Below are 25,201 nucleotides of genomic sequence, written 5' to 3' on the forward strand. Positions count from 1 at the left end.
TTTACTGTTCCTGTATGTTTTTTCCATGTATGGTTATCTCCATATTGTTCACTGTCTCTGTATGTTATTCTCCTGTGTGGTTATTTTCATATTGTTCACTCTCTCTATGTTATTCTCCTGTGTGGTTATTTTCATATTGTTCACTCTCTCTATGTTATTCTCTTATATGGTTATTTCCATATTGTTTACTGTTTCTATATGTTATTCCCCTGTATGGTTATTTCCATATTGTTTACTGTCTCTATGTTATTCCCATATTGTTTACTGTTCCTGTATGTTTTTCCCCTGTATGGTTATTTCCATATTGTTCACTGTCTCTGTATGTTATTCTCCTGTATGGTTATTTTCATATTGTTCTCCTTGTGTCGTCCTTGCGGTGGCAAGGACCATGATGCCTATGAGTGTGAAACAGACCCTCATTGTTTCAATTATAATGTCTTTCACCCATACTACTTTCATTCTTCTTGCCCTAATTGTTTTGAAGAAAAAGAGGTGCAGTGTTTGAAGACAATTGAAAATATTACTTACCCTGAGGTTCGAAACTTGCTGTTCACCACTTCATCTTCGATGTGTGCTGTTGCAATTCATTCCACTATTACAGTGGGAATGCAGATGGATCTCTCTGTGCCTCTAAAAGAATCAGTCTCAAACCATACAAAAGGTTTTTTGACCTCCATGGTTAAGAAAGTTGATGAATCACCGTCAACACCCATCTCTGTTCCTAACATTCATTCCAGCAATCCTCAAGATCTACTTCCTTTGGTTCTGGGTACAGGCATTTCCTTCAGCACATTTTTTTCTCCCACCCCAAGATGCAAAACGATCATTTGTTCACATCCTCAGTTGCTGGAATCCTCTTCCAACAACAAAGACCTGCCCAATCAACCCAGGGCGGGATCCATGGAGTTCGACAGACCTCCCTTGAATAAAGAAAAAAGACGTGGTTGTAAACAGAAGGGCTCTCTACCCAGTTCACCTACACATAAATAAAAATGGCCACCTTTATACAATGGAACTGTCAAAGTATACATTCTAATCTGAATGACATCAAAGCACTGATTGCTTCCTACCATCATGTATGTTCTTCCTTACAGGAAACATTTCTGATACATGTTGATACAGTAATGATACGGCAGTCTTCTTCGTACAGGAATGACAGGCTGTGTGATGGATGAGTGCATGGAAGGGTGGCACTGTTGGTTGATCAGCATTTTCCTACCCTGTCTTTGCCACTTGACACACCCTTGGAGGTTGTAGCCTTTTGTGTTTACTTGGGTCGTACCATCGCTGTTTGTTCTCTCTACCTGTTGCTGGGAGAGACCTATGATCAATTAGACCTTGATGCTGTCATTGAACAGTTGCCATTTTTCTTTATAATCCTGGGGGACTTTAATGGACATAATCCCCTCTGGGGAAATGCTGATATTGATGGGAGGGGTTGCTCCATAGAGAGTATGCTCTCTGATCACAACCTTCCCTTTTCAATACTGGTTCTTATACTTATTATTTTCATGCACCTAGTCAGTCCTCTGCTGCTATTGATTTCTTAATTTGCTTTCCTTCACTGTTCTCATACTTTTCATGGAGGGTTGACAATAACCCATGAGGCAGTGATCATTTTCATATAATTTTCAGAGAGACTGGTCATGGTTGATGCCACCTGATCTGTGTGTCCCGGTGGAAACTGGATCAAGCCGACTGGCCCTCTTTCACTGCTATTGCAGAACTTGATCCTTCCATCTTGTGTAAGCCATCAATAGATGTCAGCATGGCAGCAGTAACTGACTGCATTATAGAGACAGCTACTCAATGTATTCCTAAAGCCTTGACACATTTTCCACGATATCCTTGTCCGTGGTGGAATCCTGCCTGCCACATGGCATGGAAGGCTCAAATATCGGCTTGGGCTACTTTTTGCAGGTATTTCACACTCTCAAACTGCATCGCTTTCCAGCAGGCTCATGCACGTGTTCCATGGGTAAGACGTCAAAGCCAGAAGGAATCTTGGATTAAGCTCAAAACTAGCATATCTTCTAGCACCAGTTCCAAAGTTAAATGAGGACAAGATTTGAAAGGTCAGTGGGCAATATAATTCTGTTCCCCCCTCAATCTTGCTCTCTGATGGCCAGGAAGTAGCTGATACCCAGAGCATTACAGATATTCTAGGTGAAAGCTTTTGCCAGGTATCTAGTACTTCTGCTTCATCCTTCACCTTCTTAGCCATCAAAACGCGGGTAGAGTGATCACCTCTTTGCTTTCAAGCTGATTATCTCTATGACTATAATCACCTCTTCACACTGGTGGAACTCAAACTGGCCCTTCATCAGTCTGGTAGTACATCAGTCAGACCTGATGATGTACACTAGGAGATGCTGTGCCATCTATCTCCTGCTTCCCTTGCTATTCTTCTGAATGTTTTTAACCAGATTTGGCAGAAGAATGTTTTTCCTGATGCATGGCACCAGGCTATTATCCTTCCTTTCTCTAAGCCTGGGAAGGATCCCAAGATTCCTTCAAACTACTGTCCAGTTGCTTTGATGAGCTGTCTCTGTAAAACCTAAGAAAGGATGGTTAATGCTCATCTTGTTTGGTTCCTCGATTCAAACACACTTCTTTTGCCTGCCTGGTGTGGGTTCCGATGACAGCACTTCACCACAGACCACCTGATTTGACTTGAAACATCAATCAGAGAAGCCTTTCTCAAATGACATCTTGTATCAATATTCTTTGACATTGAGAAGGCTTGTGATACTACATGGAGGTATGACATTTTGCAAGACCTCTATTGATATGGATTACATGGTCATTTGCTCTTTTGTGATGGATAGGCCACTCTAAGTTTGTGTGGGTTTGACACTTTTCCATTCTTTTCTACAGGAACTCAGAGTCCCCCAGGACTGTGTTTTGAGTGTCACACTTTTCAGTATAAAGATAAATGCCATCACTGAACAATTCTCTCTTACTGTTGCAAATGGGCTATATGTTGATGACTTTCACATCTCATGTCAGTCGTCGAACATGAGGTATATTGAGTGACAGCTACAGACTGCCCTCAATTTTTTACTGAAGTGGACCTTTACAGCTTTACCTTCTCTTTTTCTAAAACCATTTACATGTAATTTTCCTACCAATGGAGTATTCACCCTGATCCTGAACTCTGTATTGGTGAAGTTGTGCTGTCTGTGGTCCCTGAGACAAAGTTTTGGGGCTTATCTTTGACCATAAGCTGACCTATATACCACACATCAAGCAGCTATGGGTCAAATGTACAAGAGCACTTAACATCCTCCTTGTCCTCTCTTACACCACCTGGGGAGCAGATTGATGTTCTATGCTAAAAATATATTGTACTCTTATTTGACCAAAACTAGATTATGAATCACTGGTCCATAGCTGTGCCAGGACCTCGGCCTTGAAGATGCTGTACCCTGTTCTTCATCAAGGACTTTGGCACTCCACCAGGACTTTCTGCACTTCTTCAGTTCAGAGCTTGTACATACACAGTCTCACGAACCTCCTTTGCACCTCCACCATTTGCAACTGTGTTTACTATATGCTTCGAAACTTCATTCCTTACCACAGCAATCCCACCTGGGATTGTGTTTTCCTTCCTTGGTGGGCCATGCCTTTTCAGAACAGACGATCTGCCATTGCTCCTTTTGCCCTTTGTATCCAGGTGCAGTTGGATGAATTGGGTCTGTCCTTGGATAACATTGCTGTATCCACTGATCAACCCATTCTACCATGGCTTATTACAATCCCCAAATGTGATCTTTTTTTAAGTCATCTGAGAAAAGCAGATACTCCCAATTGGAAGTTCTGTCTGTTATTTGCTGAACATCTTTCAAACCATCCTTCCATTCCTATTTATACAGTTGTTTTGATATCAGATAAATGTGTGGGCTCTGCCATGGTTTGTTGTGGTTCAGTGTTTGGATGCAGAATCCACTCTACAGTTTTTGTTCTCACTGCTGAACTGTATGCCATTTCTCTTGCCCTGGATCACATAGAAGCTGAGCAGTACTCAAATTACACTATTTATACTGACTTGCTTAGTTCTCTTCTGGCCTTGGAATCGCTTCGCGTTAGTTCTCACAATGTTCTTGCTAATATGCAAAACTGACTGGCCCATTTCTCTTTAACATCTACTTCTATCCAGTTTTTCTTGATACCAGGCCTTGTTGTTATTTGCAGGAACAGTCTCACCGATACTGCAGCTTAATCTTTCCTCTCTGCACTATCACTGCTGTGCCTGTTCCATACATGGGCTATGGTCCTGTATTCAAGGCTTGGCTCCATGCCAGTTGGCAATCGACTTGGAGTGAGCAACATGAAAACAAGCTTTTCCAAATAAAACCTTCTATTAGACTTTGGTTGTCTTGCTTCCATAAGGATTGGAAAGAGGAAGTTGTTCTAACTAGACTATGCATTGGTAACAATTTTTTAACTCATTGTTTTCTTTTATCTGGGACTGATGCACCAATGTGTTGTCTGTGTGACACTCAGGTCACAATAAACGCATTTTACTGTCTTGCCGTGGTTATGACTCTCAACGACGGCACCATTTTAAACATGTTTTGTCCCAAGGTTTATCCATAACGTCAGAAAATGTTATTGGTGATGGTGACACTATAGACCTTAGAAATGTTTTTAGTTTTTTAAAGGTCATTAATCTTTTTAATGCTGTTTAAGTTTTTAATTTGTACATTAGACCTTTTTAATGTGATTCCCTTTTAATAATCAAAGTACATCTAATTCGATTTGAAATTAGAAAATGGCCGTAACATTAAATAATTCGAAACTCGAAAGGCTAACTTCAGGTGACTAAAGCTGATTTTTGAACTTACCCCTTAGTCATCCTGGTGAGTTAGGATAATTACAATTATACTACATAAAGTCCTTTACAACTTGTATTACTGTAGTTTCTCTCTTACTACTGTAAACTAGATATAAAAATTGGATTTAATGTTATTTATGTTTTCAATTCAAATATAAAACTTTGTTTTGCTTTACCTAAATTTGCTTTTTATGAATTTTTATAATTTTACTTTAACCTTTTACCTGTTGTTTGGTGCAGACAGCCTAGTTGCTTTGTGCCATAGAACACTAAACCAACCAACCAATCATTTGTAATTATCATAAAATACCAAACCAACCAATCAAACAATCATTTGTAATTATCATAAAACATCAAACCAACCAACCAATTATTTATTATTATCATAAAACACTAAATCAACCAACCAATTATTTGTTATTATCATAGAACACCAAACCAACCAATCAATTATTTGTTATTATCATAGAACACCAAACCAACCAATCAATTATTTGTTATTATCATAGAACACCAAACCAACCAACCAACCAACCAATCATTTGTTATTATCATAGAATACCAAACCAAACAATTATTTATTATCGTAAAACACCAAACCAACCATCCAACCAATCATATATAAATGTAAGTGATAAGTTAAATTGTAAAAATTTTGGAAGAAGTTTTCAAGTTGTAATATTATTTGACAATTCATCATTGTTCTTTATTTGAACACATTAGTGGCATATATCTGCGTAGCGTACATATCTCTGTGAAATAAAAATAAGTTTGACATGCTGATATATGTACCCAGAGTTGTTATGAAACATTTCTTCATTTTTAAAGAACCTGAAAAGGATGGAATTATTGGCAACCCATCTGCAATTGCAGTAAGTAATATATATTTTCTTTTAATAATATTCTATAGATATAATTAAGCTGAAATTGGTGTATTACTTTTTCTGACTGGCTATGTGTTGTAGATATTTTAATTTTTACGTACATGTGGATGGGTAAAAATGTTTTGAACTGAAAGGCACTATAGTTTAACATCATTATTTCATGGTTGATAGAGTTAGTACCCTGAACATACATGATTTACAAAATACATTAATTTATCCAGCTGTATATACTTCACCACTCACAGTTATTTGTTCTTTACATTCATAACCAGGCTGTAATTTTTACCTTATAACTTGTAATTCTGAAACTGTTGAATTAGAGAGATATTTTTTACTTGCTTTGACATGCATATCTAATTACAGTCGCATTATTCATAATTATTTTTATACCCTCACTATAAAAGATAAACTTGTGTTTCCAAAGTTTTTAAGATTTGTTCTTTGCTCAGTATTTAGAAGAAGAAAAAAATTATTCTAGACTCTTTCTTTATGTTGTACATTCTGCTTTCAAAAGTAAAATTTGTAATATTTTGGTAGAATAGGGAACTTGAAAATTTTTCATTTTGTTTTGATCTTCTGGTAGAAGAATAATTCTATTCAAAATATGTTTAGTTTTGTTCAACAACTCTAAAGATGCATGTACTGTTGTTGTAGCCATTTGTTATAACTGGATCAAGAGAAGTGATTGTTTTCTTCTAAAGATGCATGTACTCTTGTTGTAGTCATTTGTTATAACTGGATCAAGAGAAGTGATTGTTTTCTTCTAAAAATGCATGTACTCTTGTTGTAGTCATTTGTTATAACTGGATCTAGAGAAGTGATTGTTTTCTTCTAAAGATGCGTGTACTCTTGTTGTAGTCATTTGTTATAACTGGATCTAGAGAAGTGATTGTTTTCTTCTAAAGATGCATGTACTCTTGTTGTAGTCATTTGTTATAACTGGATCTAGAGAAGTGATTGTTTTCTTCTAAAGATGCATCTACTCTTGTAGTCTTTTGTTATAACTGGAGCTAGAGAAGTGATTGTTTTCTTCTAAAGGTGTGTGTACTCTTGTTGTAGTCATTTGTTATAACTGGAGCTAGAGAAGTGATTGTTTTCTTCTAAAGATGCGTGTAGTCTTGTAGTCATAGAGTGATTGTTTTCTTCTAAAGATGCGTGTAGTCTTCTTGTAGTCATTTGTTATAACTGGAGCTAGAGAAGTGATTGTTTTCTCATAAAGATGCATGTACTGTTGTTGAAGCATTTGTTATAACTGGAGCTAGGAAATGATTGTTTTCTTTATTGAACTGTATCTTACAATATCAGGTAGATAATGTCTTATTTTGGCAAACATTTTGCCACTGTGGTTTCTTTGGAGCTGATGTTACAAGAATCAGTACAACTATCCCTGGTGTAGCCATGCTGTTAAATTGTTGACTGAAATAGTTTTAAATTGTTGTTTGGAAGTTAAAGGGTGGTTTTTATACCTTTTTTACCAACACATTAAGTAGTTCAATATAGTTTAAGAGTTCTGGAAAAGAACAAAATGGTATGTATAAAAAAAATAGTGCCTTAAGATTTGTTAGTCAAGTTTTTCCTTTACTTCAGAGATATTCATGAAGTCATAGCCTGCAGGGTTTAGAGTAGATTACCAAGTAGTTTGATGGTCACATGGTTGTTGGAACAGAGAAAGGTTCTTAACACTGTCATGTGATTTGCTTTTAGTAATACTCAACAGCATATATTAAACTAACGTGTTAGTTGTACAGTGTCCTACTTATCTGACTGAGAGCCTCTTATCTCTTTGATTGTGTAATTTCCATCAATCAAAAGCTGCTATATTTACTTTGTTTTATTTTACAGGTTAGATGCTATTGAAAGGAGGTGAGTTTTCCTGTTTTTGTTAGATTTTTAAACTTGTTTAGTTTTATATTAAAGAAACATTACCTGGTGTTTTAGATAAATCTTTGAAACTTAAATAAGCTTAATATTTTCTTTATTCATGTGAATTTCTCTCTGTGTATTTAAATATTTGTTTTTCAAGTTTTGAACTTGTAAAAATATAATATACCTATGTAACAGACTTCCTAAAATTGTACAGAACTATAAATATTACTTTAAATCATAATTTTCTGCTGTATCTACTAAATTATTGAAGTGTATGGTAAATATACACACATCTGTATTATATCCTGAAAAGGCCGCCTTTCCTGCATTGATATGTTTTAAACTTTTTGTGTGGTAAGTTACTGTTCCACACGCATAATTATATACACACACACACACACACACACACACACATTACTACACTGGTAATTAAAACTCAGAATCTGTATTTCTGTATCTTTTTCTCTTCAAATTTCATATGTGTGACAGGAACTATGTTTTGGACATAAAATATTTAAGACAGTACGTGTATAAGACGTCTGTTGTCCAAATTAAATATATTTATTTTTACATATCAATTTGTACTGATGTTTCTTTAGATCTGCAGATAGGTTTGTGCAGTTTCGTTAAGTGTATTAAATTCACTTTTTTCGTGCTAAAAACAACAGGAAAATTACTGTCGTGTGTCTATGAATACAATGAACCATTGTAAACACTTGGAAGTAATGACAAAACTTGTTATTTATATATAACTTGAGATTAAACGTTTTATTTACAAAAGTATAATTCGTGAGTACCGTTGGTCATATTTATCATTATTATTTTTTATAATAGTCTTTGTTAATATTTATAATTATTCTCTCTGATAAAAATAACATAATTTATATTTTGTGTTCATGTATTTCTCTTTGACGGAGATACCGGCTTTATTTGAGTTTCGGTGAGAATAACCCTGTGTTAGAAACAAAGAGAAATGATTAGATACCACGATACTTATTTTAATTAAATATACGAAAATTATTTCTTAACAAATCCTGGAAAAGCTGGTTAAAAAGTTAGTTGTATTCTACACAATAAAGGATAGATGTAGTTTCATTATTCGTGTTTTGTCTCGGACAACGGGTTTTAGGTCTGGGGGTTATGACGCTTGATGAAATGTTCAATGACGAATCACGACGCCTAACGTGTACTTTGAGCTATAGCGGATTTATGATGTGGCGGTCAGTCCCACTATTTGTTGGTTTTTAAAAGAGCTCAGAAGGCAGCATATAGCTATAGAAGATTTCCTATAAAAAAGTAACAGCAAAAAACCGGTAAACCTAAATAAAGTTTCACCGTCGAAATTGGCTGAACATTTTTTTTTAACAATCCTAAAACTACTCCGGTAAGAATCACGCTAGTTGATACCCTTTTGTTTTCCCAGCATTCCTCTTCATGATCACCCCTCTTTGTGGCTCAACAATACATCTGAGGGTTTATAACGGTAAAAATCGATAATCAGTATCCGCAGTAGGGAAAGCAGTGACAGCCTGTTAGGTAGTAACTTCAAGTAGCGTGCTGTATCCGGCAAACAACGGGTTTTAACCCACGAATGAGTTTTTATTTTATAGGTTTTTAGTACAATTAAGGTTTATTTTATTGTTCTTGTTTTGTTTTAAATAAATACTTTATCGACGTGTGTGACAACTCTAACCAGTTTGTACCTTTAAATCCTGGAATAGTGAAATTACGTTGTTCTGACCTAGAGTAATGGAATTTTGTGAAAAATCATGGAATTTGTTCACGACTCCAGGTTTATAGCTAAGTTGTCTATCTATTGTTCAGTTTTTTTCGTAAAACAAGCCAAACGTTGCAGCAACATGGCTACGTTATCACGTGCAGTTTACGTGCTATGCGTAAATAATCATGATCGAAATGGTATTCGTTTTTTAACAAACTTTTATGTGTCAAATTAGCCAATAAAAGGTGTTCTGAAATGGGGTGGTAATTAGTTATGGAATCCTCAAAACTAGAACTGCATGAGTGAACATACAACTTGATATCTTTATGACATGATGGCTAGAATTACGCAAAGGTCATGCCGTGCGTTTAATAATGAAATGTTTAAGTACGGTAAATATATATGTAAAAACGGCTGGTATGGATAAAGCTCTACGTGGAGGAGCGAAGTTAATGTTGGGATGTATAGAGTTAATGTGGTTGTAAAAACTGTGTGTTCTATAGATGTGAATCCCGCAATCATGTACCAGTATAGTGGTGGATGTAATGCTGTGTTAAGCGCTTTTGTTTCAACTTGTGTGATACAAATATTGGCTAGGACTGGTGATACTGGGTTGCCCATGCTTAGTAGGCCATTTGTTTGTAAAACGAAGGTCTATATTATGTAAAACCTTCACTGACAAACACAGTACCAACATTGTTTATAACTTACACGACATCTATATTGGAGAAATAAGTAGAAAAATGGAAACCATTTCACAGAACATAAAAAGTCACCTTCACACGTTTTCGAACACTGCAAATCAAATAAACAAAACATAACCATAGAAAACACCCAAATACTGAATAAAGAAACAAACATAAGCAAACGCAAAATTAAAGAAGCCTCACTTATACAACAACTCAAGCCCAAAATAAACCAATACAAAGGAATACCTTTATACCTATATTAATAAATATAATCCAACATCTAAGCACGCCCTCTACACTCCTACACTTAATTACACAACCGCCTTCAAACATGTGGTCAACTATCGGTCAGTTACCTCTTTCTTTCTTTGTGAACTTGGCGATGACCGAAGTAGGTCGAAACGTTGTTCGCTCCTCTACATTAAAAAAAAAAAATTATAAACCCATACCAGCCGTTTTTACATATATATTTTTCTCTACAAGTGGGTTTTCTCATCATCACGGATATGTACAGTAAAGATTTGTGGTTCGGTTCCTCGCAGTGGACAGAGCTTAGATTTGTCATTGTGTAGCTTCACGCTCAGAAAAATCGTTGTAACACTAAAAATCTGTTTAGATATTCGCGATGGGCAAAACACAAATTTCTTATGTTCTCCAATTTTGTTCCTGTGCAAGTGTTAAAACCCTTTAGAAAAAAAAAGTTTTATTTTCCGAATATCATATGTTTTTTACTGTAATTGTCATTCGCCTCAATGAAAAGGTTCAAGTTCAACGTTTTCACTTTAATCACATTGTTACAGTAGCTCACGTGGCCCTTGCTGTTCGTTGGTAAAAGAGTGGCCCAAGAGTTGGCGGTGGGTGGTGATGACTAGCTGCCTTCCAACTGCTAAATTAGGGACGGCAAACGCAGATAGCCTTCGTGTAGCTTTGCACGAAATTCAAAACAAACCAAATCATATCTTGTTCTGCTATTGATATTGAAACGGTTTTGGTTTCGTTACTGTTTTCTTGTTTAGTGGATTTCAGGTTTGAAATTCAGTATGGGCGAGAACATCATTTAGGTCAAAACTTTCTTTAGCATCATATACTGTTTTATTTTTGTTTATTTAACCATATCTTTCATCCAGAATGATACAAGTTTCCCGTTGAAAACCAGAAACAAACAAAATGTAAATAACCCTAGATTAACATATGATAACCAAAGTGGTGTCAAAAATGTGACGTTGTTGTCTCTAGTGACTTGACTCTAAAGGTGTTATGTTTCGTTAAACAGGAAGCTTGGGCTCAGGACACAACACTGTGTGTTTCTATACAACAAGACTTCTGTCTGTTAAGACATATTGTTGACCCTTTTAATATTAACAGAAAACAGACTATTTTCTGTTACCACTCATATTTTTAAATAAATGTAACTGTCCCATCCGCCCGATTCCCATCAATAAAGTCCCCAGCAGTTGAGCCTTCCAACCACCCCTGGTTGGACGGATGGATTGGTAAATATGGTATTCCTTATGCAGTGTTGGCGTTACACACCACGTGCAACATGGGTGCCCGCATGGGGAGGGGAGCACTTGGAAAATAAGAAACATAATTCATTCTTTGTTCATTTATATGATTTTTTTAATTCAACTCGGAACTTCACACCACTCTTCCCCCAGTGGAGTTACTCCCTCAGATAGATATGTGGGGAGTGTAAAACTAATGTTAATCCCCTTCAACGGGATTGTTTCCTCGTTCCAGTGCTTCTGGTTTTTATTATCTCCCAAAAACTCCGGCCCGTACAGAGTCACCCGCCAATCAGCGGAACCAGGTTGTTTTGTATTTTCCTAAGGAATATAAATCTCGTTATTACCATTCTAGACATCAGAAACAAGTACTGGAAGAACAACTATCAACCAGTGTCCACAAAGCCCACGGTATTACGTCTCGAATTTCCTGAAATATGACCAAATTCATGGAAGTTTTAACCAACTTCTGCAAAACAGCTAAACTTCAACGTGATTTTTTCATGAGTATTTTTGCTTAAAAGTGGATAAACTGTTTTGTAGGAGAAAAAGAGACACATTAAGAAACCAAACTTACATTTCCTGCATGGTCAAATGTCCCACTAGAGACCAAAAACCAATCCAACTATCACCTGAAGGTCAAGAAACCCGTTAAACAGAAAGCTTTATTGAAAACTGACACTACCAACTGCAAAAAATGAGACAACCACGAGTCCCAAAATATTCATCCAATCGGAACCATCAAAATGAAAACCTGACACAATATGACCTCCAACACGAAGTTGATGATTAAGTGGTTTACAGAAAGGTAATCGATTCATTTAATTTCGAAAGGCGTAGCTATTTGAACTTGTATATATGTCTACTTTCTACTAATAAATTTTTCCAGCGCTTTTTTTGTCATGGGACACTGAAACTGTAGCAATCCCAAGTATAATCGTAGCTTAATTACTTTTAGACGGCCCGGCATGGCCAGGTGGGTTAAGGCGTCCGACTCGAAACCTGAGTGTCGTGGGTTCGAATACCGGTCGCACCAAACATGCTCGCCCTTTCAGCCGTGGGGGCTTTATAAAGTGACGGTCAATCCCACTTTTCGTTGGTAAAAGAGAAGCCCAAGAATTGGCGGTGGTGACTAGCTGCCTTCCTTCTAGTCTTACATTGCTAAATTATGGACGGTTAGCGCAGATAGCTCTTGAGTAGCTTTGCGCGAAATTCAAAAACAAACAAACAATAATTACTTTTCAGAACACATATATATAGAATATATATAATTTCTTGTGACGTGGACCAACTAGCTGCTTTCCTGAACTGTCACAAACCACCTGTTAATATTCAGGTACAACGAAAAATAATTACAATTTACATACAAATATTCTATGTTGTCTCTTTTCATGAAATCCCTGGAAGTGGTTGAGAAATACATTGTAGATAAACGGATCTTTCCTAAATCAACTCGTATGTGTTAATATAATGTCAGTGACATAAAGTTGATGTTAGTTCGCGTACACGGCAAGTGACGATCTGTTTATTTACTCTGCTTATTTATTCATCGTTAAGAACTGCATAATTAGAAATATAAAAGTTAAACTTAACACAGGAGAGCTAAGTTACCGTATTGTCTAAGTATGTTTTCGCTAAAACTAATTTTCGTCTTTCGTATGCGATCTGATTTTAACCATGACACAAGTTAGGAATAACAATACAGCTTAGGCCTAATTACAATATATTTTCATTTGATTTACTAAATTACGGATCCAAACTATCGATACAAATCTTATTACATAATCCATTACGTACGTAAATATAAATGAATTTTTCCTTACATGTTGTTATGCATATATGTGTGTGTGTGTATTTTTACGACTCTAACCTGACTGAATGAAGGAGATCTTCCCGATAATTTGGAAAGCAGAGATACCGCGGAAGTGATCTATAAACTCTTATTATCATAGTGTCCCACGACAAAAACACTTCACTACCAGTGCTGGAAAAATTTATTATTGGAAAGTAGACAAATATACAAGTTTAAATAACAACGCCTTTCGAAAATTAAATGAATCCATTACCTTTCTGTGAACCTCCTATTCGTCAACTTTGTATTGGAGGTCATATTGTGTCGGGTTTTCATTTTGATGGTTCCGATTGGATGGATATTTTGGGACTCGTGGTTGTCTCATTTTTTGCAGTTGGTAGTGTCAGTTTTCAATAAAGCTTTCTGTTTAATGGGTTTCTTGACCTTCCGGTGGTAGTTGGATTGGTTTTTGGTCTCTAGTGGAACATTTGACCATGCAGTAAATGTAAGTTGGGTTTTCAAATGTGTCTCTTTTTCCTCCTACAAAACAGTTTATCCACTCTTAAGCAAAGATACTCGTGAAAAAATCACGTTGAAGTTTGTGGTTAGCTGTTTTGCAGAAGTTGGTTACGACTACCATGAATTTGGTCATATTTCAGGAAATTCGAGACGTAATACCGTGGGCTTTGTGAACACTGGTTGATAGTTGTTCTTCCAGTACTTGTTTTTGATGTCTAGAATGGTAATAACGAGATTTATATTCCTTAGGAAACTACAAAACAACCTGGTTCCGCTGATTGGCGGGTGGCGCTGTACGGGTTGGAGTTCCAGGAAGAACATGATTACCAGAAGTACTTGAACGAGGAAACGGTCACGGAGGAGTGACTCCTAACAAATGCCATCAGTAATAACATTATATCATGTCTGTGTGTACAAGCAAAGTGGTGTGAAGTTGTGACATGAATAAAAAAAAATCATAAACACATGTTACATGAACAAAAAATGAATTATATTTCTTATTTTCCAGTTCAGGGAAGCAGCTAGTTGGTCCACGTCATCAGAAACTATATATAATTTATACAAATGTGTTCTGAAAGGTAATTAAACTATGCTTATACGTGGGATTCCTACAGTTTTAGTACATAGTTTATTGTGAATTTAATATTGACCAGAAACATTTTGAAACAATAAAAATACCAAAACTAAAACTGAATTATATAGTAGTTAAATAAAAATACCAAACCTAAAACTGAAATATGTAGTAGTTAAAAAAATACCAAACCTAAAAATGAAATATATAGAAGTTAAAAAAATACCAAAAGTAAAACTGAAATATATAGTAGTTAAAAAATACCAAAACTAAAACTGAATTATATAGTACTTAAAAAAATACCAAAGTAAAATATATAGTAGTTAAAATTACCAAAGTAAAATATATAGTAGTTAAAAAAATACCAAACTAAAACTGAATTATATAGTAGTTAAAAGATACCAAAACTAAAACTGAATTGTATAGTAATTTAAAAAATACCAAAGTAAAAGTAGGTGTAGGACAGAAACACAATTCATTATCAGATTTGACATTAGCAAACCTGTAGACATATTCCTAGCTTCAATCATGTCTGTGTGATTTGAACACATTGTCCTCTTCATTGGTACCCCAAATAGGTTAGGACACCCCAGGCCATTCTCAGTCTGCTACAAAGTTTGATTCTGTTACCTCAAAAACTCTGGAGAAGGTTGGGGACAAAACAGATTGATGAATGAACTGATTTAGGTTTCCTGAACATTATTAAGTCAAAAGAAAAGTTTTTCTATTATCTTATAACATGGAGTAGCAGCTGAAGGGTGATTTTGTCAACAGTAACCTTACATTTATTAACTTCTTATATAGAAGGGTGTGTTTAATTTGAATAATTACATTTTGCCTAGAAGTTAAGTAGTGGTGGGGGTTGGGTGTATCTGAATTAATGACACAAAAATGCTCTCTGTGTCTTAAGACTCTGGGTGTGCTATGAGAGTGACAGTCAAATCCTTCTCCAGACCTTAAGGCTGTGGGTGTGCTGTAAAAGTGACAGTCAAATACCTCTTAACATATTAAGGCTATGAACAAGCAACAAAAGTGATGGTAAAGTCCCTGTGTTTGGTCAAACAAGGATTAGCAGAGCATGCTGTTGAATAGTTATATTCCCTCTTGTCTGTCAGTTTAAAACTAGAGCAGCTGTGCATGGATAGTAGCACCATCTGATAGTTTGTATGAAACGTGCTATAAAACAACAGTCAAGGGTTTTTTAACAGTTTATTCTTATATGAATCAAACCAAACTACTGTTGGCCCAAATTGATGACTGTTAAGTATTATTCAAGGGAAATATGTAAGTATTTATAGCACTTATGAACTACTCATTCATTACTTGCGTATTATATACGAGATATTTCTAAGTTAGTTATCTGTTAGGAAGAAGTGACAAACTCATTTATTTATGTACAGCTTTTGTTTCTTATTATTATTATCAAAGTAACAGTTTACATCATGCAAGAAGCTATTGGTTTACTACTATTCCAATTTAGAAAAGTTTTATTTCATTATCGAACTAAGATAAAAATGGTTGAAGGCTTATATATAATAATAACAAATATGAAAAGGAACCCAGGGCATCTTTAAGTCGTTGGTGGCAGCTACAGTTATTTCAAAAAGCATAGTATTTATTTTTCATAATCATCAACAACCTAACAGCAACACTTTTTACCACATTCCTTCTGTAAACAGTCTAGCGTGCCCATGTGGTTAGAGCACTTGATTTGTAATCTGAGGGGCACAGGTTTGAGTCCCCATCAGATCAAAAATGCTCACCCTTTCAGCTGTGGGCGTGTTATAAGTGTGATGGTCACTCCCACTGTTCGTTGGTAAAAGAGTAGCCCAAGAGTGGTAGCGATGACTAGCTGCCTTTCCTTTAATCTTACACTTCTAAATTAGGAGCAGATAGTGGAGATAGCCCTTGCGTAGCTTTGTGTAAAATTTAGAGATGAGCAAAAAAACTTTCTATAAAGTAAAATAAATACAAGGATGTGTGGTCCCCACATAAAAAAATACTTTTAATAAGAAATTGTGAACTTAAGAAAAACTTAAATCTTTTAAAATTAAGCCATTTTAATTTTTTCAGTATTTTTTTATTGTCAAAAATCTGATCCATAAACATACATATGTAAAAATGTTTCCAGCTCTGCTTAAAAACTCTGGAATCAGACTTGTCTATTTTTACAGTTGTTTGTAATTTTGTTTTGTTGTATTCTGTTATATTTTGATGCTTAACATTTATCATGAAAACATTTAAATATTATTAATTTTGCTGAAAAAAAAACTTAGATGTTTTAGTTTCTCATTATACCTTATTACCTTCTCTGTACCATGGTAGGTCAGTGGCAAGTTTACATAGTTACAATAACTAAAATCTGGAGTTTGATTCCTTGTTAACAAAGCACATGTAGTTCATTGTGCAACTTTGTGCAAAAGCAAATAAACATATTCCCATCCTATTGCTTTGATTATCACAATAAATCGACTGATTTCATACCAGCTAATAAGCAATTCTCAACTTTGAAGCTTACACCAATCACATGGATATCTGACATGGGAGTTGGTTAAATATTCCTATTCAGTTTGAAAGTTTGCTAAAGAGAAAGTTTCCTAATTTATATGTGGGAGTGTTAACTGTGTAAAGATTCATAACTTCAATCACTGTCTAGTCTGAAGAGAAGGTATTATTAGGTAGAAGGTCTTATCAGCATTATATATGGTTGAAATATGATAAACATTATTCTTTACTTTCACCCATTGGATCTTAGGATATATGTACGAATATCACACAAACTTGATCCAGAAAACTAAAAAGTAAAAGGTTAAAAGAAATAAATGAAACTTTTTTTCCTAATAATTATCTTCCAGGAGGTTTTTTACATAGAATATCATGTAAGTATTATTGTAGGTTAAACATTATATTTGAATATCTTAGAGTAACTCCTTTTTGTGTTGTAGTTTGTTAGTTTTGAGGGATGTTTTACAATTGTTAGAATTATTCAAGTTTAGTAATATGATTCAATAAAGGAAATTCAATGTCCATGTGACTGGATTAAGGAAATGTGACGTTCACGTGACTGAAAATGAAGCATGATGTTGACTGGGCATAATTTCAAAGTTTGAATTATGTTTTGATCAAAATCAGTTGTTACTGTCTGCAATTATATATTTTTGTTGACATGAGTCCTGATTGGGTTGGTTGTTAACGGTTATGAATATGACTTTGTATTGATTTCTTTTCTGTGTGTGTGTGTGTGTGTGTTTTGTGTGTGTGCGTGCATGCATGAAAGAGGTATTGAAAGCTATTACCACACTCTCAAAATATCTCTAATCACCAGGATATTTGATAATTTGGATTATTAGTCATCTGTACATTAAATTCACCAAATATGAATCTGTAGGCTGTGAGAGTATCCTAAGAAATAATGAGATGAGTTGCTAATAATTCAAAAATTAAATATTTTAATTCATGTAAATTCAATTTGTAATTATAACTTTTATAATATTTTATGAACTCTTGGGCATTTCATAAAGACTCCAGTTTAAGAAATGCTGCTCCATATAAAATATAGCTCTCCTTCTGATCAGTTTGTACTTGTTCAATGAAGAAACTCAATGTTTAGTAGTCAGTATTATTTGATTTCCATGTGTGGCTTGTTTGTGTTTCTATTGTTTACTTTGATTTGGTTCAAAAGATAGGATAAAGATGTGTAGTTTATTTCTGTGATTTTTTATTAGTACCTTTTATTTGATTTGGTTTTTGAATTTTGCACAAAGCTACACAAGGGCTATCTGCATTAGCCGTCCCGAATTTAGCAGTGTAAGACTAGAGGGAAGGCAGCTAGTCATCACCATCTACTGCCAATGCTTGGGCTACACTTGTACCAATAAATAGTGGAATTGACTGTTACATTACAATACCCCAATGACTGAAAGAGTGAGCATGTTTGGTGTGATAAACATTCAAATTCACAACCCTCGGATTACGAGGCTAGGGCACTAAAAACATGGCCATGCCAGGCCTACCTTTGACTTGGTACTTGTAGTCAACCAGGATATTAGGTATTTCCATAAGTACTTTTTGAAATAAGAAGCTAGATCTCTGTCATAAAGTTGGCTACTAGCTCAAGTTTTCATTATTTTTTTTTTCTTCATTAAATATATTAAAAGTACCAATGTTATCAGTGTTTTCTTTATAGTGTTACATATCTATATACACGTTAAACTTGTCATAAAATCTTACTGATAACAGAAGTCCTAATTTGGTAATAAGGGTGGATCCAGAAAAGATTGATTGACCTTATTACAAGCAGGCATTATATAATCTTTTCAGTGATGCTGACATTTAATAGCTTGAGTATATTTTTAATCACATGAAGAAATTGCTTATAAAAGTATATGTAATTCTTCAGTTACAGTTAGGTCGATTTTGCTCTCAAGGACCACATTTTGAGAGATGTGAATGAGTAACCCTTAAAGTGTTCACATGTTATTTGTACATGTAATCATTCAATTAAATTTTTGAGTGACTATTTTCAGTGCCCATGTACTAGATGATGTGAAGGAACAACTTCTACACCTGCATTGTTAATTCCTTGTTATTTCTACTCTTCTTAGAAGCCAATAAAGTGAAAAAGGTTAGTACATTATTTCAGTGTTCTTAATACACACATAAGAGTTTTGGACATACTCAGATAATTATACAGTCATAGCACTTTGGTGAAGTCATGAAGATAAGATGTCTTGTTTTCTGAACTATAGTTTTGTATAATTCATTAGGTATTCACATGTAATATAGTTAAATGTTATAAAAGTAGGTAATGTTAAATAAGGCATTTAAACTTTATATTTTCACTAAAAACTATAAACTGCTGCTTACAAAAAGAACATAAAGTGTGTCATGGTATTGTTAGACTGTTTGATTCAAGGAAAGGGTGATCTAGTGTTGAATGATGTAGAATTAGTCAATTTGTTGTTAGAACATTTAACCCACAAAAGGATGAACTAGTGTTGAATGATGTACGATTAGTCATCATTGTTGTTAGAACACTTAACCCACAAAAGGATGAACTAGTGTTGAATGATGTAGGATTAGTCATCATTGTTGTTAGAACATTTAACCCACAAAAGGATGAACTAGTGTTGAATGATGTAGGATTAGTCAACGTTGTTGTTAAAACATTTAACCCACAGAAGGATGAACTAGTGTTGAATGATGTAGGAGTAGTCAACGTTGTTAGAACACTTAACCCACAAAAGGATGAACTAGTGTTGAATGATGTAGGATTAGTCAATGTTGTTGTTAGAGTATTTAACCCACAAAAGGATGAGCTAGTGTTGAATGATGTAGGATTAGTCAAAATTAAATGCTATTTGTTTAACTTAATTTGCTGTATTGCTAATTTTAGTACAAGTGATATCTACCAGTATCACAGTTTCTGAAGAACTCTATTTGTACTTTACAGGTTTTATTGATGTTGATAATTTAAATGTTAAATGACTCAAAGTATTTAGATTTTCAAGTGTCTGACTTGTAGATTACGAGGTCTTACTAAAGTGTATGATATATTCTGATACAGAATCCACCAAATACATGTACGATGGAAACCTGTCACAGGGAAGATTGTAACAACAACGAGAAAGAAAGAGAAGCCTATAAAAAATGCGTTTGGTTCCTGAGGTCACTGCAGATTGGAGTAGGACTTATTGCATTGTTCCTAGGAATCTTAGGTTCAACAATGGTGAGAGACGGTCCTGAATTATTCCTTTTTACTGGTATAATATCTGGATTTCTTATGGTCGAGGCAGCATTGGCAAGCTTGTTCATTCTTCGAGAACATTCTGGAGAGGAATTCAAGGGCTGGCGAGTGGGATTACAGAGAGCAGGACGAGATAACGCTTTCTGCGTGGCAGCTTCATGGGCTTTGGGTGTTACTTCTACCATCGCAATGGTTACGGCTGATCTGGTCTTGTTACTGATTTGTGATGACGTTACAATTATTACTTTGGCAGTTTTAGAGTTAGTTTCTGGTGTGTTTTTAGTCAGTATAATTTTGTTAAGTTTTTGGCATGGATTACATTATCCAAGTCGTTTTGTGAATGATTTGAGATACATTTAAATGTGTTTGTTTTTTAAAGAAACATTAAAATGTGATTATTAATGTGTGTGTTAAGCTATATTTTTAGATACAGTAATAAGTGATTTGTTTGAGAGACTAGTAGTACATGGATAAAGTTTAATAAATATTAATAAACAATAAAACATAGTCAATTTTGTAGTTAATTAAGTTTGTAACTGTACTGACTGTAGTGCTCCCTGGTGGCTCAGTAGTAAGAGTGATAGGTTGTAATGCTAAAGTTGATGACACTATTCCTGAACTGACAGAGCACAAATTTACTGTAGTTATATGGATAAGAATTTGTCTCAAAATGAACTTAATGCAACTTGTTCATGAATAAATGATAATTCTAAACATGGTTCTTTATTCATTTGTTGTCTGACCTGGTGGATGAGGTACTTGACTAGCAATGTGAGAGTTATTCTTTTAATTCTATTCATGAACATTTTCATCCTTTCAGCCATAGGGGTTTTATAATATGATGGTCAATTGTGCTATTCATAAGGTAAAAGTAGCCAGGAGCTGGCATTGGGTGGTATTCACTAACTGCCTTCCCTGTAATCCAGGGGTTCCCAACCTTTTGGCACTCATGACCCCTTACCTAAATGTTTGAAACCCATGTGACTCCCTACTTAGGGCTTACTATCAGCAGCTTAATTTTTCTTTTATTTTCTGTGAAGGAGAGGGAAAGAAATATTTAAAAAAAATATTTAAAAATTCTGTAATTATTTATTAGCAAATTAAATCACATTGATCCAACCTGAATTCACAAAAATAACATATATTTCTTAAAATAATATTAACATAGGTTTGAACAGCTATCCAACCCAGCTCGTGAGATGCCTGATGTTGCATTTCAGCAGCAAGCTTTGAAATTCGTGGCCAAGCGTTTGTTAGAGCCAGTCTCATATCATCTCCAACATCCAATCTGTTCCTATTCTTTGTTTTTATATTGACAAGAGTGGAAATTCCTGCCTCACACAAGTAGGTAAAAGCAAATGGAACAAGGACACGTAAAGCTATCATGCTGACTTTGGAGTATGACTGATACATAGCGCACCAGAACTGAGTCACGGATTTCACCTTGAAGAGATCACGAGCTGAAGAGTCGTTCCTTAGATCCAGAAATTCATCTTGGATATCATCTGGGATGCTGGATACATCAAGTTCAGTACAAAATGCATTTCTTACCAGGGCCTCCTGTTCCTGTGATAGCTCAGGGAAGTAATGCTCGACTTCCTTTTCTAGAGACTAAAGATGTTCGGTAATCTCATCCTTGAGGAACTGATCCAGTTGGATCTGAGACTCATCCGTCACTCCACAAAGTTTTTCAAACATAGCGACGTTTCCAAGATTGGTTTTCCGACGCCAGTTCTGCAGTTTGGAAACAAAGGCCCGAAGACTATCTTGAAAAAGGAGAACATGTGTTTCCCTTCCTTGAAGCTTCAAATTGAGCTTGTTTAGCTGGTCAAAAATGTCGGCTAGGTACGCAACCCTTTTATTCCATTCTTCATCTTCGAAGTGAGCTACAAGATCTTTCCTTTCTTGAGTCACCAGGAATAGCTTTATTTCATCTTTCATTTCAAAGACACGATTAATAACGTTTCCTTTCGACAACCAACATACTGCTGTGTAGAAGAGAAGGACTTCGTGGTCAGCATTCATGTCTTTGCATAGTTCTTTGAATAGGCGAGTGTTGAGTGCTTGAGTCTTCACATAATTTACAATATTGATTACAGATTCAAGCACTTCCTGCAGAGAGGCAGGGAGAGTCTTACTGGCGAGAGCATATCGGTGAATCATGCAGTGGATGCTCTTTGCTTGAGGTGCTAGCTTCTTCACTCTCGACTGGAATCCTGATTTCGATCCCAGCATAGCCTGTGCCCCATCCGTACAAACCCCACACACGTTTTCCCGTTGAAGATCTTCGTCTTGAAAAAAAGTTGAAACTTTTTCCATGACATCATCAGCTTTTGTTGTGGTTTCAAGTGCACTGCAGAATAAGAATTCGTCTTTGATGTCACCTGAATTAATGTATCTCACGAAGACAAGCAACTGAGAACATGAACTTACATCTGTTGACTCGTCGAGCTGAAAGGAAAACAAAGTGGAACCCTTGATTTCAGTCAAACCCCGTTCCTTCATATTCATAGACATTTTAGAAATGAGCCTCTGTATAGTATTATTTGACAAGGATACTTGCTGCATCTTCTTTGCACTGGCTTCTCCAAGAATAAGATTTACTGCTTTCATCATGCAGGGTTTAAGAAGTGTTTCTCCAATCGTGTGAGGCCTTTTTTGTTTAGCAATTTCGAATGCAATCTCATATGAAGCTTCCACTACGGCTGCACTCTGCTGCTGAAACGATCCACTTCTATCGATTCTTTGGCTTTTAAGACACCGTTCATGCCGTTTGAAGAAATCCAAACCCTTCTTTGCGTGTTCTGGATGTTTCAAAACACACTGTGGTTTCTCGATGCCGTCGTTGGCGAGCACAGTGGTGAAGCCAATGTTGAGGTAGCATTCTGTGTATCTGCGCCGTTTAGCCATGGACACAACTCACCTCTACTGCTTACTTATCTCCTTGTTAAAATAAAATAAAAATGTTGAATAATGAACGCTTTGGCAACTGTAGATCTTACACTGACTACTTGTGGGGGGTGCAGGTAGAGTAATGATGGGGTAAGTATTGGGAGGGAAGGGAGCGTGGCCAGTCGCGCGATTCGTCATCCACCAATCAGCAACGGACATGTGACTCACGTGTCGACAGCGAGCACACACACACTTAATCACAGCTAAACAGACACACAAGCATACGTACATGCGCGTGCACTCACATACTCGCTACTCACTAGTACATACATACATACAGTTGCAGAGACATTCACATTCACACAGGCACATTCACTCACAGGCACGCATACATACACCCATAATATCACCTAATGGCATTGAACTAACGTAGCACACGTTTTGCTTTGCACCGAAACAAAAAAAATGTAAGAGCACGAAAATGTAATTGATGAAATAAAATTAATGTTACCCAAGCTACTTCTAACAAGGCTACGCGACTCCCCTGCCAAGGCTTCGCGACCTCCTGGGGAGTCGCGACCCACCGGTTGGGAAACCCTGCTGTAATCATTTACTTTGAAATTAGGGACGACTAGCACAGATGACTCTAAATCGACACATTGCAATATTAAATATCTTGAGTTAGGTATTTGGACCTTGTGATATGGAGTTAATTATAAACTACTGTGAGAATAGTTGGGTTATGCTAGACAAATGGAGTTATTAAACCATTTTGTTAATATGATTACATAAAGTTTCAAATGAAACCACTAACAGCCTTCTACCTTCCAAGTGCCTTCAGCTATTCATTAATTTTATATTCTCCTGGTGCAGAGTGAACTGGCCTGGCATAGCCAAGCGCGTAAGGCGTGCGGCTCGTAATCTGAGGGTCGCGGGTTCGGGCCCGCGTCGCGCTAAACATGCTCGCCCTCCCAGCCGTGGGGGTGTATAATGTGCAGTCAATCCCACTATTCGTTGGTAAAAGAGTAGCCCAAGAGTTGGCGGTGGGTGGTGATGATTAGCTGCCTTCCCTCTAGTCTTACACTGCTAAATTAGGGACGTCTAGCACAGATAACCCTCGAGTAGCTTTGTGCGAAATTCCAATACAAACAAACAAAGCATAGTGAACTATTATGTCGTATTATTTACATCTTATAGATAATTAATCAGCCTAAAAATTCCTTGGTAAAGTACATACATAAACTAGTAGTAATAACGAATGTTAAGTAGTTACGTTAAAAAAATTATTTAGAAAAGGAAAAATTATCCTTGAATTCCATATTTTTAAATTTAAATAATTAGTTTAATACAGTTTAAAGAAATCAATATATAGTTCATATTGTGTAAGTAAACAAAAGTGTATGGTTTTTATCATGCAATCATTGTGTGGTTGGATGGATGTTTATGTGAAACAGTTACTGTTTGTAAGTAAACAACAAGGTGTATGTTTTATCCTCTAATTTTTGTGTAGCTGGCTGGTTATTTATGATATTTTGATGTGGAATATATTGTAATCATAATAACTGGCAAAGAGATAATGCACTTAAAACACTATTTCCTCAACTGTTGGTAATGGTTGTGTGATATGTATGTGTAAAAATGGGTGTTGTGTGTTAATGATTATTTTACTCAAAAAACAAAAATTTATTAGCTTGTTGTGACTTGCAAGTAATTAAAAATAACCCGCACTTTTGTACCAGAATTAAATATTCAACTTGTCTTAGGAGTTAAAATAACCTTTTGTTTTGATAAAAACTAAATATGAAAATAACAAAAGCTTATACATTTATGGTTAGGCATGTTACATTGTTTAAACCATTCATTTACTGTTTGTACTGTAAGTGTTTGTTGTTGTGAGTGACTGAAGTAATTCCTGACAACATTGAACAAATATTTGTTACTCTATTTTGTGTGTGAATGTTTGCAACCCCTTACAGAATGAGAGAGAATGAATGTCTGTTATTTGTGTACAGAATTTAAACTGTGGGTTTCAGTGAAAACAACTCATAACAGTAGGTTTTGAAAATTTATAGAGCACCCTCTACACTTGATTTTCACTAATTTATTGAAAATATGGTGCTTACTCTTTAAATAATTGTTTCACAAAGATACACTAAGTCAACAGAAACAACAGTTACCAA

General features: G+C 35.6%; 1 protein-coding gene across 1 annotated transcript in view; it reads left to right on the forward strand.

Annotated features, from left to right (window-relative positions):
- BORCS7 (BLOC-1 related complex subunit 7) overlaps positions 1 to 20,843 on the forward strand; it is a 29,786-nt gene extending 8,943 nt beyond the window's left edge. The window contains exons 3-6 of the mRNA XM_076515878.1: positions 5,666 to 5,709; positions 7,564 to 7,584; positions 18,910 to 19,007; positions 19,950 to 20,843. Of these exons, the coding sequence (XP_076371993.1) occupies positions 5,666 to 5,709; positions 7,564 to 7,584; positions 18,910 to 18,961 (117 nt within the window). The 3' untranslated portion in view covers positions 18,962 to 19,007; positions 19,950 to 20,843. The remainder of the gene's footprint in view (positions 1 to 5,665; positions 5,710 to 7,563; positions 7,585 to 18,909; positions 19,008 to 19,949) is intronic.
- The last annotated feature ends 4,358 nt before the right edge of the window (positions 20,844 to 25,201 follow it).

Source organism: Tachypleus tridentatus, chromosome 7, assembly GCF_004210375.1.
Source record: "Tachypleus tridentatus isolate NWPU-2018 chromosome 7, ASM421037v1, whole genome shotgun sequence".
NCBI lineage: Eukaryota > Metazoa > Arthropoda > Merostomata > Xiphosura > Limulidae > Tachypleus > Tachypleus tridentatus.